The 19721-nt window shown below is 46.4% G+C and overlaps 1 protein-coding gene across 1 annotated transcript in view; it reads left to right on the top strand.

Annotated features, from left to right (window-relative positions):
* Positions 1 to 19721, top strand: part of LOC139255875 (protein CC2D2B-like) — a 558271-nt gene that overhangs the window by 103870 nt on the left and 434680 nt on the right. The window contains exon 8 of the mRNA XM_070874046.1: positions 3758 to 3889. Within this exon, the coding sequence (XP_070730147.1) occupies positions 3758 to 3889 (132 nt within the window). The remainder of the gene's footprint in view (positions 1 to 3757; positions 3890 to 19721) is intronic.

Below are 19721 nucleotides of genomic sequence, written 5' to 3'. Positions count from 1 at the left end.
CAAGGCCATAAAAAAAAAAGCAAACCAAACACTGGAGTTTATTTCTAGAAGTATAGAATTGAAAAGTAAGGAAACCTTTATCGAACCTTGGTTAGACCACACTTGGAGTACTGTGTACAGTTCTGGTTGCCATATTATAAAAAGGATATAGAGGCACTGGAGAGGGTGCAAAGAAGATTTACAAGAATGATACCAGAAATGTGAGGGCATGCACATCAGGAAAGGATGAACAGGCTCTTTTCTCTCGATAAAAGAAGGCTGAGAGGTGACTTAATAGAGGTCTTTCAAATTATGGAAAATTTTGATAGAGTGGATACAGAGAAAATGTTTCCACTTGTGGGGAAAAGGCCATCAATATAAGATAGCCACCAAGAAATCCGATGGGGAATTCAGAGGAACATTTTTTAACCAAAGAGTGGTGAGAATGTGGAACTCGCTACCAAAGGGAGTGGTTGAAGCGAATAATATAGATGCATTTAAGGAGAGTCTAGACAAGCATATGAGAGAAAAGGGAATAGAGCGATTATGCTGATAGAGTTAGATGAGGAAAGACGTGAGGGGGCTTGAATGGAGCATAAACACCAGCATGGACTGGTTGGGCCGAATGGCCTGTTTCTGTGCTGTAAATCTTATGTAATCCTATGTAACTGCCCCGTCAGGGAGTTCTATGCAATGTCATAGTTAACCATTTAAAAAAAAAACTTGACCAGTTGCTTTGTGGCAGCAGATGCCATCAACTCTGTTGCAGGATTATCACAATATAGAACTAGAATTTCTTCAAAGTGAGTGACACCACTGTTGCTCCTCTTTTCTTAAAACAAAATTGCTCCTACTGGTGGCCTGCAGAGGGAATTACACACAGATTTCCTAGATCTGTTCATTTGCATTCCCTTCCGTGCAATTTTTAAAAAGACAGTTCAGCCTGCACTCTTCAGCAGCAGACCAAGGGAAAAAACAAGTAAGAGAAGATTGGAAAACTGCAAATGTAACATCACAATTTAAGAAAGGAGGCAGACAAAAAGCAGGAAACCATAGACCAGTTAGGCTAACATCTGTGGTTGGGAAAATGTTGGAGTCCATTATTAAAGAAGCAGTAGCAGGACATTTGGAAAAGAATAATACAGTCAAGCAGAGTCAGCATTGATTTATGAAGGGGAAGTCACATTTGACAAATTTGATGGGATTCTTTGAGGATGTAACGAACAGGGTGAATAAAGGGGAACCAGTGGATGTGGTGTATTTGGACTCCCAGAAGGCATTTGATAAGGTGTCATATAAAAGGTTACTGCACAAGATAAAAGTTCATGGGTTTGGGGGTAATATATTAGCATGGATAGACGATTGGCTAACTAACAGAAAACAGAGAGTCGGGATAAATGGTTCATTCTCGGGTTGGCAATCAGTAACTAGTGGGGTGCCACAGGGATCAGTGCTGGGACCCCAACTATTTACAATCTATATTAATGACTTGGATGAAGGGACCAAATGTAATGTAGCCAAGTTTGCTGACGATACAAAGATGGGAGGAAAAGCAATGTGTGAGGAGGACACAAAAAATTTGCAAAAGGACATAGACAGGCCAAGTGAGTGGGCAAAAAATTGGCAGATGGAGTATAATGTTGGAAAATGTGAGGTTATGCACTTTTGCAAAAAAAAAAATCGAAGAGCAAGTTATTATTTAAATGGAGAAAGATTGCATAATGCTGCAGTACAGCGGGACCTGGGGGTCCTGGTGCATGAAACACACAAAGTTAGTATGCAGGTACAGTAAGTAATCAGGAAGGCAAATGGAATGTTGGCCTTTATTGCAAGGGGTACAGAGTATAAAAGCAGAGAAGTCCTGCTACAACTGTACAGGGTATTGATGAGGCCACACCTGGAATACTGCGTAGAGTTTTGGTCTCCGTATTTAAGGAAGGATATCCTTGCATTGGAAGCTGTTCAGAGAAGGTTCACGAGGTTGATTCCGGAGATGACGGGGTTGACTTATGAAGGTAGGTTAAGTTGGGCCTATACTCATTGGAGTTCAGAAGAATGAGAGGTGATCTTATCGAAACATGTAAGATAGTGAGGGAACTCGACAAAGTGGATGCAGAGAGAATATTTCCACTCATAGGGGAAACTAAGAATAGGGAATGTAGTTTCAGAATAAGGGGCCGCCCATTTAAAACTGAGATGAGGAGGAATTTCTTCTGAGGGTTGTAAATCTATGGAATTCTCTGCCCCAGAGAGCTGTGGAGGCTGGGTCATTGAATATATTTAAGATGGAGATACAGATTTTTGAGCGATAAGGGAGTAAATGGTTATGGGCGAGTGGGCAGGAAAATGGAGCTGAGTCCTTATTGAATGGCGGAGCAGGCTCGAGGGGCCAAATGGTGTACTCCTGCTCTTATGTTCTTATGCTCTTATGTTCTTATGAAACCCCTTTCCCCCACATTGCCTCTTCAATCTGTTTCAATTAAATAAGTTAGGGAGGACCAGGGGTCACAATCTCAAGTTATTTAAAGGCAGACCTAGGTTAGGTTAGATATTAGGAGGTGGTTCTTTTCCCAGAGAATAGTGGACCTGTAGAATTGCTGGCCTGTGCAATGGGGGCTGACTTGCTGAATTCCTTCAAGCGAGAACTGGATTTGTTTCTGACTGGGGCGGCGATCAGCTAATACAAGAGATAGGAACTGTATAACGTTAATCAGGACCAGAGTGATCTCTTGGACTGGTTTCGATTGCAGATGAATTTTCTTAATTGCAACCCCCCCACCCCCTTCAATTGGCATGGGTTTTATTTGGTTTTACAGATCTTCCAGCTCCCAGGAGACTACGTGACTTCCTGGTGGGGTGTGGAGTGTGTGTATTGTGATGATCAAGACAACACAATTATTTGGGACAAACGGGATGGACCAGTAGTTTTTTTCCTGTCTGTCATTTTTCATATGTAAATTCCTATGTTCACATTTATGTTTTTGTGCACTTGTCACTTTTTATAATTACTTTCTGACATGAGGGAGGTGCTGCAGCACCACCACTGGCAGGTGGGTAGAATAACAAATCTACATAGGCAGCTACCATTATGAATGTGAACATTGGAATTTATAATGCAATTAAAAAAAAATATGGAATGTATGAATTTAACATGGGGACTAAATTAAGTATATGTACCCTAGTCTTATTATTCCTTGCCTAATATCCTGTTTCACTTGAAGCATGCATTGGTCTTAACGCTCCATGTGCAATGCCAACAGGAGATCAACAAGTGTATTTAAAAGTCTTGCACATAGTGCTTGCCAAATTTTAAATGTATCTGTAGTGCAAAAAATAATCTGTTGCATTTTTCTATTTGGCTTAATTTTTCAGGAACCAATTAAAAAACATTTTGGCTACTTTATCGTCCCTCAGCAGATGTCTTACAAACTTCAACCATATTCTCCAACTCATTATGTGCAATACCATGGGAGATGTAACAATAATTGCAACTATATAAAATGTCACTTTTGTGTGTACAGGGAGGCTCAATGGTGCATCACTTTATTTGGTGACATTGTGCTGCTGAGGTCTATTGAATTGAAGCTTACCTACCAATATAATAAAATTGTGCTGTGACAGCTTGGCACTACGATAAAAAAAACGGCAGAAGAGCTAAATCTTTATTTGAAGAATAATGGTGGATCTATATCTGAGAAATCTTCCCTTATATAGGATAAGTGTGGAATTTACAGGATTTTACAGATTTTATTTGATTTTTATTTGTTCCAAATTTCAGAACGTAGTGTCAGATGAAGGATGTCAATTTTTTACTTCTACTTTGGATCTGTCACCTGAATCAGTGATACAAGAACATGAATTGGTACAATGGAAAGATTTACCTCCTGAATTTCATCTCACTGGATTGAAGGTAACTAGGAGCCAGATTTTACAGTGGGAAAATTAGAAAAGGTAACAAAATCAACAGAATAAAATGGTTACAGTTAATATTAAACACTGGTAATAGTCCTTAGTGAGGAAATGGAAAAGAAGAAAAAAAGAAAGCTACGGACAGAATAATGTTGGCTCTTTTCAGACCTTGCAAAACAATATTTGTATTTATATACTTTTTTGTGGTTATATTATCACAATGGTAATGGGCTGGAGTTTCAGTTGTCTATAGCCTCAGTTAGTGCCCAGAAGAGGTGGTAATGCGAGTGTTAGAGCTTAGCGACCGGGCATGCAGCTTTTTGCGTCCTGCCGGAAAATTCGTTAGTGGGTTAGCGGGCATGCAAACTGTTAGCGCCTGGCTGCTGACGATCACTCCGATCATGACGTCAGTCCTGTTGCAATGCCCATGCTTGCGCTCCGCTCGCTAAATGAGGTGCGTGCACCTCATTTAGCGACCGCCAATAACAACATCTGGAAAAACAGTCGGTACAGGCTTTCAGAGTCGTTAACTGGTGGCTACTTAAAGGGACGAGGAAGCGTTTCCATCGGAGGTCACAGTCAGTGCAACGTTTAAACAGAGCACGGTGCGTGAGACTCCGAGTTTGCAGTGGCAGACAGACATAACAGTTCAGCTTTAGAAAAAGTAAGTTGCAAAACTTGCATGGGTGCATTACTATGCTGCCAGCGTCACATTCTACATGCTCTAGCAACAGAGAAGGGCTGTTGACCATGTCGGTGGGCGAAGGAGGAGGACCGCTAGAAGTTGGGGCAAGAGGTCTTAACCACCACGGCTTTACAGGCGGCAAAGCTCATACCTGGACCTGTCTGAGGCACAGTGTGTCAGAAGGCTGTGCTTCCGTAAGTAGGTCGTTAGAGATATGCCATCTCCTGCAGGCAGATCTGCAGCCTCACATCGGCACCAGGAGTGCGCTGCCCGTCGCAGTGAAGGTCATTTTGGCACTCACCTTCTATGTCTCTGGCTCTTTCCAAGCTCCATCAGAGGATGTATGCAGCGTCTCACAAGTCGCAGCACGTCATTGCATCCGCGATGTCACACAGGCTCTCTACACACACTGAATGGACTTCATTGCTTTCCCGATGACCATGGAGAAACAGAATGAGTGCTCATGTGGGTTTGGCATAATAGCAGGCTTCCCGAGGGTTCAAGGATGTGGCCTTATGAGCACCATTCCAGAATTCAGAGGTGTTCAGAAACACCCTGAATGTTCAGCTGGTGTGTGACCACACGCAGCGCATCCTCACAGTGAATGCCCGCTATCCTGGCAGCACACGTTATCAGACACCATTTCCTCTGGGAGGCCATATGAAGAAAACAATCTTCGCAAATTGTCTAGTGTTTTACTTGTTATTTTCCGCATTGGAAACGCCTCCACCCACTTTGACTGGCTATCAATCACAATGAACAATTACTGTCCTTCTAGCTCAGCAAAATCTACATGTAATCTTTGCTACACCCTGGTGGCCATTTCCATGGCTGTAATGGTACTGATGGTGGTTTCTTGCTTACAGATTGACATGTTGTACACTGACTAACGATGTACTCTTTATCTTTAGGATGTGCTTATTTGTACTGCAAAAATGGCCACCATGCTCCACCCTTTGTCTATGATTGGTCCTCTTGGAGGACAAGCCACACCCTGAAGTTTCACAGGAATGTGTAACTGGAATCACCAATCCCAAGGTCTCACTGACTTTGCAACTTGTAACTCGATCCACTTTGAGTTCCCGAAGTGACCAGAAGACAGAGCTCCCCTGAAGACAGCAAGGGCCAGCCAAAGTGGCTTACCCCTGTTCAAGTGCATGCCTTCTCTTCCCCCCCCCACCCCCAGTCAAAGTGCATGCATTCCCAGCCAAAGTGCTTTACCCCAGCGCAAGTGCATCCTTCCCCCTGACCTCCCCACCCTACATAGATGGGGCAGGCATTGTGTATGGACTGTTAACAGGTTTATTGGGTATGAAGTGAATAGTGACAGTGTCGTGACTTCTGGATATCATCCACTCCAATGATGTCCCTTGAAGGGGGTTGGAAGAACGTGATCCGTCTTCCCTGAGTTCCCCCTCTCCCGTGTCACTCCTCCCCCCTCCCCTACCCGTGTCTCTCGCTCTCCCAGCGCTTCTCTTACTCTTCTCCCCCTCCCCAGCTCCTCTCTCACTCTCTTTCCTCCCCCCAGCCCCTCTCTTACTCTTTCTCCCCCTCCCCCCAGCCTCTCTCTCACTCTTTCCCCCCCAGCCTCTCTCTCACTCTTTCCCCCCCCCCCCCCGACCCAGCCCCTCTCTCACTCTCTCCCCCCCCCACCCCCTCAGACTCTGTCTCTCTCTCCCCCCCAGCCCCTCCCTCTCCCCTGTGGACAAAGATTGCATGATGTGGGGTGCAAGAGTAGTTATTCCAAATAAGTTCAGGTCCAAATTATTAGGAGATCTTCATGACTAGCACCTGGGAATGTGCTTGATCAAGAGTTCTGCACGCAGTTACTTATGGTGGCCAGGTTTAGATAAAGACCATGGGCCTTCTCGGCCCCAGGCCAGCTGGTGGGTGGGGAGAGAGTTGGGGGGGGGGGAAAGGGGAGAAGTCCAGGGTTGGGGCCTGAGCAGGTGAAGAGAGTTGAAGCCTCAGGGCCTGCTTCTCGGCACCACGTAGAGGGAATGATTCGGGGTGGGGGGGCTTGACAGACGCATGTCTGTCAAAAAAAAGTGCAGTATGAGCCTGGGGATGGCGGGGCTTGATGGACATGCAGTTCGGGACCTGGAATATCAGATCACTCATTGAAACACCTGTGAATTCATTCCTTTTTGGTGTGGAAGCAGGTCATCCTCGGTACGAGGGACTGCCTAAGAAGAATGTTCTCAGTTTCTAGCCTTTTGAGTTTGTGCTCAATTTTCTCTGAGTGCATATGGTATGGGTCGTGGCTTGCAGTAAACTAGTCTAGCGTCCTTCGATACTCTGACACTCTCCATGAAGCCTCGGATTGGACTGCCTGTTTCGCGGAACACCTTCGGATATTGCTTGATGACATCATCCATCGATACAAATCTTGTTTCAACACACAAAATCTCATTCCAATTCCAGCTTCAGTGATCCCAACCAATTTCTATCTATCAAGGCAGGCTTGTCTCCTGCCATTACTAAGAGAGGCAAGCTCTGAAACTGACCCTTATATTTCACTGGTACGGTGATACGTTTTACCACAGGGATATGCTCTCCTGAGTGTTCTCCAGTGGAAAATCACTCAACTTGTCGAGATATAGCGATTCCGGTACTACACTCACGGATGCACCAGTGTCGATTTCCATGGATATCTTGGTTCCTGCAACGTCTACTTAGATGACGATACATTGTGAATCGTTGTTAGATACCCTCAGGCTCCTAATGATGTGTATCTCCAGAACATCCTCATCCTGTTGCTTCTCTTCAATGCTATGTAGTCTCTGCCGATTTCTACTTCTAGCCTTAAAAGTTGGTTTACTCTTCAATCGGCATGCCTTTGTAAGATGCCCTGTTTTATTGTAGAAGAAATCCTCTGCCTTCACAAATGGACAACTTTGAGCAATGTGTTGTCCCAGACAGTGATAGCATGACTTCAACGCACTGTTAACTTGGCCAGTTTCTGAGGCCTTGAGGCCCAACTGTCTTTTACTTTTAACCTGCAGGCGATTCACCTCGGTTGTCTGATTACTGGAAATGGCATAAAATTCGTGGGAGTATTGGTCGGCCATATCCATCGACATAGCTAAATTAAAAGTCAAGTTGCAGGTTGTCAACAATTTTCTTTTGATTGCTTCATTTTTTATCCCACAAACAAAGCGCTCATGCAATGCTCGGTCCTGAAAGTTTCCAGAATGAGAGCGAATGGATAGCTTCTTTAAAGCTACAATGTACTTGCTGATACTCTCGTCAATGAATTGATCTCGTATTCCAAAACGATAACTTTCAGCAATTTCCAGGGACTTAGGACTGTAGTGCTGTCTCCGTCAGTGGCATGGCCTTTGGCTTGATGGGAACAAGCACATTTTTCAGGGTTTCATACACCTTGGAGCCTGTTTCAGTCAGGAAAATAGCCCGTTTTCTTTCAAAAATCACCCAGTTACGGTTTTCATCATCGGAGACTTCGACAATACTATTTGCAGTGAAAAACATTTCTAGCCGCTCACCATATGATCTGAAAGAGTCTCGGTCACAATGGAACTCACTCAAGCGCCCTATTATTCTCATAGGCGCAGCCATCTGGACTCTTCAGTTTAGCCAAATGTGCTTGTAATTTATCTTGGACTTTTAGCTGTGCTGCAAAACAAAGAACCTCTCAAAGTGTTTCTGTTTGGCAGGATGGTACACCAACAAAAATTTCTGCTAGGGAATCCGATTATCCTATCCTAGGTTGCCAATGTGATACATTCTTTACGACATCACTAACACACGCATTCTACAAGATGGCTCCAATAGTTGCATTACCACAGTAGTCCACTAGGTGGAGCTCTACATTACACTTCTCCGTACTTAATGAAGAAGTAATCATAACAAAATAATCATCATAACTTGCATGGTATACACAACAAAAGATATGGGGGCCGATTTTCATCAAGGCCTCTCATCAGCTGCTGCCCAAAGTGCTGCCAATGGCAGCTGAGGTACAGGGCGGTACTTTGGGTGGGATATTCATGGCCGAGGTCCCTTGAAGGTCGGCGGACGGCAAATGAATAACGTATGCCGCCAATCTGGGAGGCAGCGGGCGGGATGTCTCATTCTCGGCGGCAGAGGCGCTTGCCGCCCAAGTGCCGCCTAAGATGGGGTCGGGCCCACGGAGGGTCGAAGACCTGAAAAAAACAATCACCAATAAAAAATACAAAAACTGTCCGAAGATCTTCAGGAGACACAATGCAAGTAAGTCGCTGTTGAATTTAAAAAAAAAACATGTTCACTTATCTTTTTTTCAGGTTCTTCAGACTTATCATCAGGAACAGACCAGCCTGCAACCAGTGGTCCACCCCCGTTCTGCCGCCGACTCCCGCCGCATGAATATGGGAGCTCGGCGGGTGGGAGGTCAGTTGCGCCACTCAGCCGTCCGCTCTCCCATTCCGCCCGCTCCAGGCCACCGTGGCAGTGGCAGTGGCAGTGGGCACATCTTCAGGAGGAATGTCGGTGGGAGTGGGCGACCACTTATTCTGAAACTATGCCCCCTAGTTCCAGATTCCTCCACAGGGGAAACATCCTCTCTGCATCTATCCTGCCAAGCCCCCTCAGAATCTTGTACGTTTCAATAAGATCACCTCTCATTCTTCTAAATTCCAATGAGTATAGGCCTAACCTGCTCAATCTTTCTTCATAAGACAAACCCCCTTCATCTCAGGAATCAACCTCGTGAATCTTTTCTGAACTCGAAAGGCCGAGGCTGGCTGCTTGTGGACAAGGGATACGGCCTGGCTAATGACCCGTGACCCCACCACAGAAGCCGAGGAATGCTACAATGAGAGCCATGCCGCCACCCGCAACATCATAGAGCGTCTGTCTAATAGGGCTGCTGAAGCGGCGATTCCAATGCCTGGTGTGGTATATTCTTTACGACATCACTAACATACACATTCTACAAGATGGCTCAGTACATCATGTGACTTTTATTGTATTTACAGCAGTAGGTGCATTACCACAGTAGTCCACTAGGTGGAGCAGTAGTCTACTAGATAGAGCTCTATATTACACCTGGACCGCTCTGGAGGCAGCCTTCACCATTCCCCTCAATATGTCTCGCTATTCATTGTGCGGTGCTGCATGCTGCACAACTTGTTCATCATGAGGGCCCAGACCTTGTCAGTGGGGATCACAGGCCCACTTCAGGAGGACGAGGAGGAGGAACAGGAGCGTGGCGATGACAACACCAGGCATGGTGGAGGCAGCGAGTCAATGTTGGCGGCATCAGGGCTAGTCGGCAGTAGCTCAACAGGTATCGATTTGTTTAAATGGAGGGAGCTGAGGGATGCAGGTAATAATGACCGTGCATTGTGCCATAATAATGCCACATCTCTGTCACACGTCCACAGTCATACAGCAGAGGCTGAAGAAGATTGTCAAAGTAACATTTTATTATTTCACATCCCACAAATAAGGTTAAAAAAAACCAGACCCTCAAATAATAACAAATGGAGCTACTGCCCCTTCAAAGAACACAAAACAGCATGTAGGGTGTTTTATGTGCCCCGTGTCTCTGACTCTCCCTTGAGTCGACCCGTGCTTTAAAACTCCCCGGTTTGGATTGTTTCCCTTTGGACGGCAGAAGCTTTTGTCAATAGTTCCTGCCTAGCCCGTCGATCAGCAGGTAATCCCACATAGCGAGAGAAAGACCAAGGTCAGATAGGTCATCTCCTATGCCCAATGCACAGCGTCCCCAGCGGGATTACTGTCTAAACCGGCCGTGAGCAGATGCCACCCAGTTGGTCTTCCGAAATATACCGCGAACCACAAGCCGTACAACCCCCAAGTTCAGAACCAAGGAGTTACTATGGATAGATTATAATCGACTCAGACAAAACAAAATGGTTCCGGTTGGGCAAAGATCGATTCCTTTTATTACACTCACAAAGTGATAACCCCTACTCCCCTTGCTTACGGCTTAAAGAGTAGGTTATTGTTAAAACCTTAGACTAAATATCCACCCTGTTGGTTACGCCGAACCAACCTCCTTCCTAGAATCGAAGCCTAGATAATGGAAACTCTTCGAACTAAACCCCTCTCCCGGTTTGGTCAGAACCCACACTTTGGAGCCTCCTCTCACACACACATGTTAGCCTGCGTCTTGGACACTTGCAGTTCCTCAGCAGCCAAACACGTTGGCGGTCTTGGGGATTTCCAGAGGTGTATGCTGGATATAATTACCAACCCTTGCCGTTGATTCATGCGGTCTCGGGTCCGTTCAACTCTAAAGACGCAATCGTGCCTAACAGGCATGCGATGAGAGTTACGTTCAGGCGGTATGGCGAGGCACTCACTTCGGGTGTAGCCATGCGGGAAACTCCATTCCAGATGGTAGAGGAAAAGTAAGCCACTGAATCCCCCAAAGTTCAGCATCTTTATACCCCGTATAATTCACAAAATTGCCTGTGTGATTCCTGGTTACTATGGTTGCAGAGATGCTAGTTGGTCTTCCTGGTGACATCTCTGTCCTGGATTGGTCAACTTCATGCAAACAATGGTAGGGCATTTCTGTAAATGAGCAGTTCTTGAAGTGCTAACTTGAGTTCTTGACTGCTCCTTCATTGAAAGAGTGCAGAGGTGTTACCTTTGGCCTGCAAACCTCATTGTCCATCCAGACATACCGGCTCCATGGACAAAAAGGTGTTTTTCCACAAATCACACAAAGTTCCAAATGAAAAAGCCTCTGCCTTTCATGACATCAGAGTTGAGACTGGTCCCATGGCAACCCAAAAGACAGATAGCTCCTGCTATATTTCCCAGAAACCAAAAATCAGTCCTTTTTAAAGTCCAAATTCCAATTGAAACGTAGCCCATGTTTGTCTCCATTTTAAAACGGTACAGATCCATTTTAAAAGTCCCAAAATCCTTCCGGCCCATGCGCTCACTGATGCTGGCACTGGCCAAATCCTACAATACTCTTGTCTACGAAAACTGCCAGGATCATGCTGGATTGCAAAAATACCCCCCGGCTACTATTCTCTCCTGCTAACCGTCTCCTTAAACCCCTCTCCACTGTCTCCACCACACTCACCTCCAACACGAAGTGTGAGGAGCTCATGTACTTCTTTGTCTCAAAGATTGAGACCATCCGATCAGTTGCGTTTGCAAGTTCCCTTCCTTCACCTAGCCCACAAGGCCAAACTTCATCTGAGGCTCCCACCTGCCCTCGCCCTAAACTCACATCTTTCTCTAGTTTCTCTTTGATCTCCCCTCTTGATCTCTTAAGGGGTAAGCCATTTAGGACCGAGATGAGGAGAAACTTCTTCACCCAGAGAGTGGTGAACCTGTGGAATTCTCTACCACAGAAAGTAGTTGAGGCCAATTCACTAAATATATTCAAAAGGGAGTTAGATGAAGTCCTTACTACTCGAGGGATCAAGGGGTATGGCGTGAAAGCAGGAAGGGGGTACTGAAGTTTCATGTTCAGCCATGAACTCATTGAATGGCGGTGCAGGCTAGAAGGGCTGAATGGCCTGCTCCTGCACCTATTTTCTATGTTTCTTCAAGCTCATTGTCTAGGAGACTCACTTCCTGCTCCCTTGACCCTATTCCCACTAAACTGCTGACCACCCAACTTCCTTTTTTGGCTCCCATGTTAGCCAACATTGTTAACGGTTCTCTCTCCTCAGGTACTGTTCCCATCTGCTGTCATCACTCCTCTTAAAAAAAACAACCATTGACACCACTTTGCTTGCTAACTGTCGCCCCATCTCCAACCTCCCTTTACTGTCCAAGATACTTGAACATGTTGTCGTCTCCCAAATCCATGACCACCTTTCCACGAATTCAATGTTTGAATCCCTTCAATCTGGATTTCGCCCCGGCACAGTATCGAAATGGCTCTCATCAGAGTCACAAATTAGATCCTTTGTGAGTGTGACAAAGGTAAACTATCTCTCCTCGTCCTTCTGGACCTGTCTGCAGCCTTTGACACAGTTGACCACTCCATCCATCTCCAACGCCTCTCCACCATTGTCCAGCTAGGTGGGAATGCACTTGCCTGGTTCCATTCTTATCTATCTAATCGTAGCCAGGAAATCTCCTGCAATGCCTTATCTTTGCACTCTTACATCGTTACCTCTGGTGTCCCCCAAGGATCTGTCCTTGGCCCCCTCTTATTTCTCATCGATATATTGCCCCTTGGCGATATCATCCGAAAACATGGAGTCAGTTTCCACATATATGCTAACGACACCCAACTCTACCCCTCCACCACTTTTCTTGACCCCTGCTTGGTATCTAGATTGTCCAGATTGCTTGTCCGACATCCAGTACTGGATGAGCAGAAATTTCCTCCAATTAAATATTGGGAAGGCCGAAGCCATTATCTTTGGTCCCCGCCACAAACTGCATTCCCTATCCACTGACTCTATCCCTCTTCCTAGCATCAATCTCAGGGTGAACAAGACTGTTCGCAACCTAGGTATCATATTTGACCTTGAAATGAGTTTCCAGCCATAGATCCGTGACATAACTAAAACTGCCTTTTTCCAACCATAACATTGCCCGCCTCCGCCCTTGCCTCAGCTTTTCTGCTGCTGAAACCCACATTCATGCCTTCGTTATCTCTTGACTTAACTACTCCAACTACTTCTGGCTGGCCTCCCATATTCTAAACTATGTAAACTTGAGGTCATCCAAAACTCAACAGCCCGTGTTCTAACTCGCACCAAGTCACGCTCACTCGTGTCACCCCTGTGCTTTCTGACCTACATTGGCTCCCGGTTAAACAACGCTTCAATTTCAAAATTCTTATTCTTGTTTACAAATCACTCCATGGCCTTGCCCCTTCCTACCTCTGTAATCTTTTTCAGCCTTACAACCCCACAAGATGTCTACGCTCCTCAAATTCTGCCCTCTTGAACATCCCTCATTATAACTGCTCAACCATCGTGGCCGTGCCTTCAGCTGTTTGGGCCCTAAGCTCTGGTACTCCCTCCCTAAACCTCTCCGCCTCTCTACCTTTCTTTCCTCCTTTAAGATGCTCCTTAAAACCTACCTCTTTTATCCGCCTTAATTTCTTTTTTTGTGGCTCGGTGTCAAATTTATCTGTTTTGTCTTGTAGCACTGCTGTGAAATGCCTTAGGACATTTTACTCCGTAAAAGGTGCTATATAAATAAAAGTTATTATAGGTCCCATGGGGACACATTTCCTCAGTGCGTCTTGCGCAGGCATTTCCCACCCCTCTGCCTCACCCTCCTCCCATGCCTACTACATCTCCTCAATGTGGCCTCAGTGCGTGTAGCAAGGCTGTTCTGTAGGTGGGGGAGACAGGACAGATGGCCTAGCAGGATGTCCTGGACCAGCTGTGGTCCTGGAAAGGCCGGCTGCTGACGGTGTCACCTCAGAATGGGTGGCAGCAATCTCGGATGGCTGGGGTGCAGGCTGTGGCAGGTGCAAAGGTGGAATGGCAGTGGTGGGAGCTGGAATGATGTCCCCCTGAGAGAGCACATCATCTTCCATCTTGACCGACTGGCTGCCACTCCACCAGGGCAGAGACTCAGCATCCGGAGCAATTTGGTGGAGCGCAGATTGCTGGCCTGCTGCGGCACTGTTACCTCCCCATTGGACTGATGGGACCCTGACATGATTGCAGCAGTCAATGCATGCGTGGCATCAATTTGAGCCTGCATCAAAGTGCATCGATGCCACCATGCACTGACGACATGGCAGAATGCAGGTGGAACAGGCCACTTCAGCTATGGCCTATGCCATCATGTCTGGGATCTCAAGATCACTTGTGGTTCCATCATCCATTGATATCTACCAAAGGTGGCCTCGATGGGCTGCTGAGACGCAAATACAAAGCTTGAGGCGTCCGCTACCACACTCGCAGCAAGTGTTCTGTGGGATCCTCACCAATTCACCCATTAGCTCACGGTGCATCTGCACTGACTTCCGCGACATAGCCTCCACGTCTGGGTCCTCATCTGCCTGTTTGTGACCAGGACACCTGGGTCAACTTAGCCTCCAGAGAGCTGGCCCCCGAGCTTGCACTCGCGCTGGGAATTGTTGCAGGGGTGAGGAACCTCAGGATCATCCAACCCCATGAAGTTGGGCTCTTCCATTGAGGTGGTCTCCCCACTTGCTGGCAATGAGGATGGGTCACGCTGTGCCGGCACACTGGTCTCCACCTCCTCCTAATCTTCCCTGTCATTTGAAGATATCCGCTCAAGGGAAGGCTGCCTCTTTTCTGGCTCATCATCTGTAAGCACAAAGCAACAGAAGTGCGGTTATCAGCTGGGGAGGAGGCAGGAAGACAAGAAGGAGGGGGGCATTGTTCTTTTGGTTGTATCATGTAAAACATGTTGCCTCAAGGCTAAAGCGACTCCCAGAAACTGCCTATCTCATTCACATACCGTCACTGTTGAGCAGGGCCTCTGCCTCTCCGACCTGCACCGCCACGACTGGAGTGCCCATGAGGGCGGCCACTCTCTCCTTGACCCCAGTTAGGTCATGGAGGTAGGGCTCACCTCCATACCTATGATGTAGCTCGCGCATGTTGTGGGTGAGTTTGGCCTACAATAACAAAAACAAGTTGTTTTTAGTGGCTGTGTAGGTGTGTCTCATGTATCTGCAGTAGGGTACTCGCGAGTAACATGCCTAAGTGAGCATATCTGCATTTCATCCTATGTGCCAGCACACAGCAGATGTGTGAATGGTCTGGGGCACAAGCAACTATCAGTAAGTATGACCCATAGGCCTATGCCCGCATACGAAGAGTTGAAAGGTGCTGTTAGGTGGGCTCAGGCTGAGTAAGGAGCTAGAAAGTGAGAGATGCTTGGATGGGCAGAGCATGTCTGGTGAGGCGATAGAGGTTTCAGGCTAGCATCAGCAAAGAGGAGCATGGCCTGGTAGGCAATGCAAAGTCTTTACATTGTGTGAGACAGTGAGGTTCACATGAGACATTGGAAGGTGAATGGAAAAGATACTCACCCTGATGATCCTAGTAAGGTCATTTAATTTATTGCGACATTGTGTCACTGTTGTGGCCACCCTGTTCCGGGCTGAAACGAGCTGGGATACCTCCTTCCACAGCCTTCTACAGACCTTTGGTGGTGCCCTTCGTGTCCCTTCAAGTTGGAGGGCATTCCAACACCTCTCCACTGCATCGAGCAATGTGTCAAGGGTGGCGGGCAAGAAGCGGGGAGCTAGCTGGCGTTCTCCTTGTTCCTCCATTTTCCCATTCTGAAGATACTGTGGCGGTGGAGCTACTCACTCGCTAACTTACCTTGCCGTGCCTTTAAGAGTCGGCTTTTCCAGGAATCTCAATCAGAGAACGATGAATGCGCAATGGGTCGGTTAAATCTCGCGCTGGCATTTTCATTAGCGCCCCTCCCAGGTCAAGTGTGTAATGGCTGATTTTGCGCCACCTTCGGTTCTTCGCCCAATTGCAACAAATTTCTCGGCAGGAGCACAAACTTTTATCAAGGTGCTAAAATTACCACCGGGCCTGGGTTACCACCCGAATTGAGGCATGACCGGAATTTCTCCCCCATTAACTTTTTCCCTACTGCAACTGATTAAGTAAATCCACTTCAGTTGCTTCAGCTTAACAGGTTTTTACTATTTTCCCAAAATAGTATTAGCTGGCTACTTATTGTCTATTTGATGTTGGGGATATTTGAAAGTGAGAATGACAGTTTTAACTAAAGAAAACCTTGGTGCCAATAATGCAGTGTTCAGCTCCTGTATTGCTGCTCCACATTGGGCACTGCACCATGCATTATTGACTTCTGAATTCTGTTCAGCAGCCAGTGCACAGGGCATGTGACAGTGTGGTCTTGAAGTGCCTGTGGCACTGAGATCCTGTGCTACCTGTCATGTGCTAGGCTCATTAAGGACCTGGATTTTATTTAGTAAGGAATCAACCTAAATAACCCTCTAGACTGTGCCTGCATAAAACAGGTGCTGTATGGGAAGCCTTTATCAATATGTTGAGTTCTTTATCTTAAAGGGGACTATATTTTTCAGTACACTAAGTAATTGCAATATTTGTTCCACTGATTTCAGCGGTGTTTGCTGTTCACTTGTAATTTTTTAGCTGCTTTGTTATGTAGCTCCTGTCAATGTCCTCATTCCCACTTAAATAAATAATTTTCTGGCAATTTCCTTTCATCTTCTGCCGCTCTTTTCCAGTAAATTTGGTGGAACTTGGGGGAAATCCAGTTTACATATATAAACAGGGTTTCCACCAAGCTGCCACCAAATGTATAGAAGAGCAGAGTGGAAGAAGCCCCAAGGAAATTCACTCCCAAGGAAATTCACACCCAAGGAAATTCACACCCAATGCTGTAGTTGCCCCTGGAAATGTCTCCAGGCTGTATTTTCGGGTCTTCTCCACTCCGCTTTTCGCCCCAGAGCGATGGCAATGGCAATGGTGAAGTGTTTTGGCCAGGCGGTCAGCCTCCAGCGCCCCACATGCAATCCTTGGGTCTGGTTTAGCGGTGGCACTGAGCAGCACTGCCTGGAAGAGCTGCGTCTGGTGTGCAACGCCCCTGGTTGTGACACCGGTGCAAGTTTCGGCTATTGCCTGATCCGTACGCCCCAAAGCACGCCTTGCACTGACCGCCTGGGAAATCGGTGGTCCAACTGTCCCGACAGCGGAGAGATAGGTAATGGACTCGTTAGGTAAGTGTGATTTGGTAAGTGTGATTGTTTTTTCTTAACATTTTTTTTGCGAGTTGTGTTGTTGTGGCATGGGCAATGTTTTCGGAATGTTTTTGTGGTTTTTGTTTGTTCCCCCGCCCCCCCCAGCCAGGCGTCTCTTGGAGCGCTCCTGGCCCGGCACTTTAGTTTGGGAGTTTCCCATCCTAGCGCCCAAGAGAGGTGTACAATGCCTCCCTTAGCGCTGTGCCCCCTGACGCAGGGCCCAGCTGCCCAAACTTACCTACTGAGGCACGAACTATTCCCGGGCACTAACTTTCCAGCCCCGCTGCCATTATCGCCCCCAAATACATCAAAGCCGAAAATCCAGCTCTCCATCTTTATTATTATTTAGTATAAGGGCTGAAAACTTGAGCACATATAGTGCATGTTTGGGTCAGTCATTCATTGCCAGATTTGCTTCAACTATATTAAATATTACCATGTCGCACTCTAATCAGCTAGATCCTCTTCTTACTCCAGGGCAAGAATAATCAAATGGCTCCTTTTCTTTTTGACATTTTACCTCCTCAAGCCCCATTCTCCTGCCTCCTTCATTTCCACCTTCAGTACTAAGTGCAAGGAGCTTATGGATTTCTTAATTTCTACGACTGAGACCATTTTGCAGCTGCGTCTGGGACTATCTCCCCTTCTCTTCCCAAGCTACTTCTGACCAACTCCACCTTTTTGAATTCTCCTGTCACTCTGTTTTCTCTCCCATTTCCCACCTGCTCTTTCCAAGCTCATCTGTTCCATCACTCTACTTCTGAATTCTCACTAACCCTTCGGTCTCTCCATGTTTGCTAACATCGAAAATGGCCTCTCTGCTCAGGATTGTCCCTCTCCCAAAAAATGCTTTCATTACTCCATTCCTCAAAAGGCCTATCCTGGACCCATCTGTTCTCTCCAACTGCTGCCTCATCTTTAATCTCCCTCTTCCCTCTCAGGTCCTAGCTCATGCCATCAACTCTCGGCTCCATCCATACCTTTTCTAAAACTCCCTATATGAAACACTTTATGCCAGTTTTCATTCTGCTCACAGGATTGAGACTACTTTGATCAAGTCATGCATGACATCTTTTGTGACTGTAACTACAGCGCATTATCTCTCTTTATGCTCCTCGGCTTCTCCATAGCTTTTAGTATGATTAACCATGTTATCTTCCTCCAGCATCTCTTCCCCATTGGTGGTTGCATTGTTACCTGTCTTTATGCAGACAGTGCTTCTCCAACTTTCTTCCATCTCACAGCAGAGTTCCCCAAAGATCAGCCCTTAGCTCCTGTCCTCTTCTTTATCTACATTGCTCCTTAGTGACATTTTCCACAGAAATGGGTCCAGCTCCCACATATATGCCAAACTTTAAATCCCAGCAGTTCCCTTGATGAATGACCACTTGTTCCCTTGGTGAATGACCACTTATCAAGACTACATGTCTAACAGTGAGTCATGGATGAGTCAAGATTTTATCCAACTTAAAATTGAGAGAATGGAAGCCATTATTTTCAGGATCTGCCACTGGCTTCACCTTTCTCCCCCCCAGCTTTTGGGTAGTTGTTCAGCTAAACCAGACCGTACAAAATCTTGAGCTTTAAACTTTGAGCTATACATCACTAAATCTGCTTACTTTCACCTCTGTAATATCATCTGCTTTCTTAACCAGAGGTTCTCAAATGGCAGTCCGTGGCTCTCTAGGGGTCCGTTTGAAGGTTTCAAGGGGTCCGCCAAAAATAACCAAAAATACACTGTACCATACCTGCACACTGCCACTTTCACCATCCAAACATTTCTGACACAGCTGCTGGTAAAATCAAATTGTTCACCTGATTTATGTTGCCTTTTTGCCACTGCCTTATAGCTTGGCTGCCCATGTGTAGTGTTGAATGCAACAGCAGCAGCGCCATTGATGTTTGTCCACTTTTGCAGCCTGTACACACCGTGTGGTAGCATGTTAGCGGCGCCGGAACCAGACAGCAACCCTTGAAGGAGCAAATAAGATGTGCCTCAGTAGGGCTTGAGCGATACGGTATGGTGCTATGCTTAAGTTTGGGTGTGGAGAATGCCGTGTTCCTCGGTATCCGGTATCTGGCACTTTGCTCCACAGGCAATTGGGCCACACTCACGGCAGGGTACAAGCCGTTAGAAAGGATTCTGGGCAATGGTGGGCATCAAGTTAATCATCAAGTAATGAGGCGGATTGCAGCCCCTCGCATGAAGCGGAATTTAATCATCAGTGATATCCACAGTAAGTCGCATACTTAAACTAACATGAGTGACTCACTCAGATGCATGAGATTCACAGATCTCTTAGTTTACATAAGAACATAAGAAATAGGAGCAGGAGTAGGCCATTTGCTCCTCGAGCCTGCTCCACCATTCAATAAGATCATGGCTGATCCATAGACTCTGATCAGTTCCCATGGAGTGGAGGGTAGCCAATGTAACCCCACTTTTTAAAAAAGGAG

This window comes from Pristiophorus japonicus, chromosome 3, assembly GCF_044704955.1.
Source record: "Pristiophorus japonicus isolate sPriJap1 chromosome 3, sPriJap1.hap1, whole genome shotgun sequence".
Lineage (NCBI taxonomy): Eukaryota > Metazoa > Chordata > Chondrichthyes > Pristiophoridae > Pristiophorus > Pristiophorus japonicus.
This window is presented reverse-complemented; position numbering and strand designations above follow the sequence as displayed.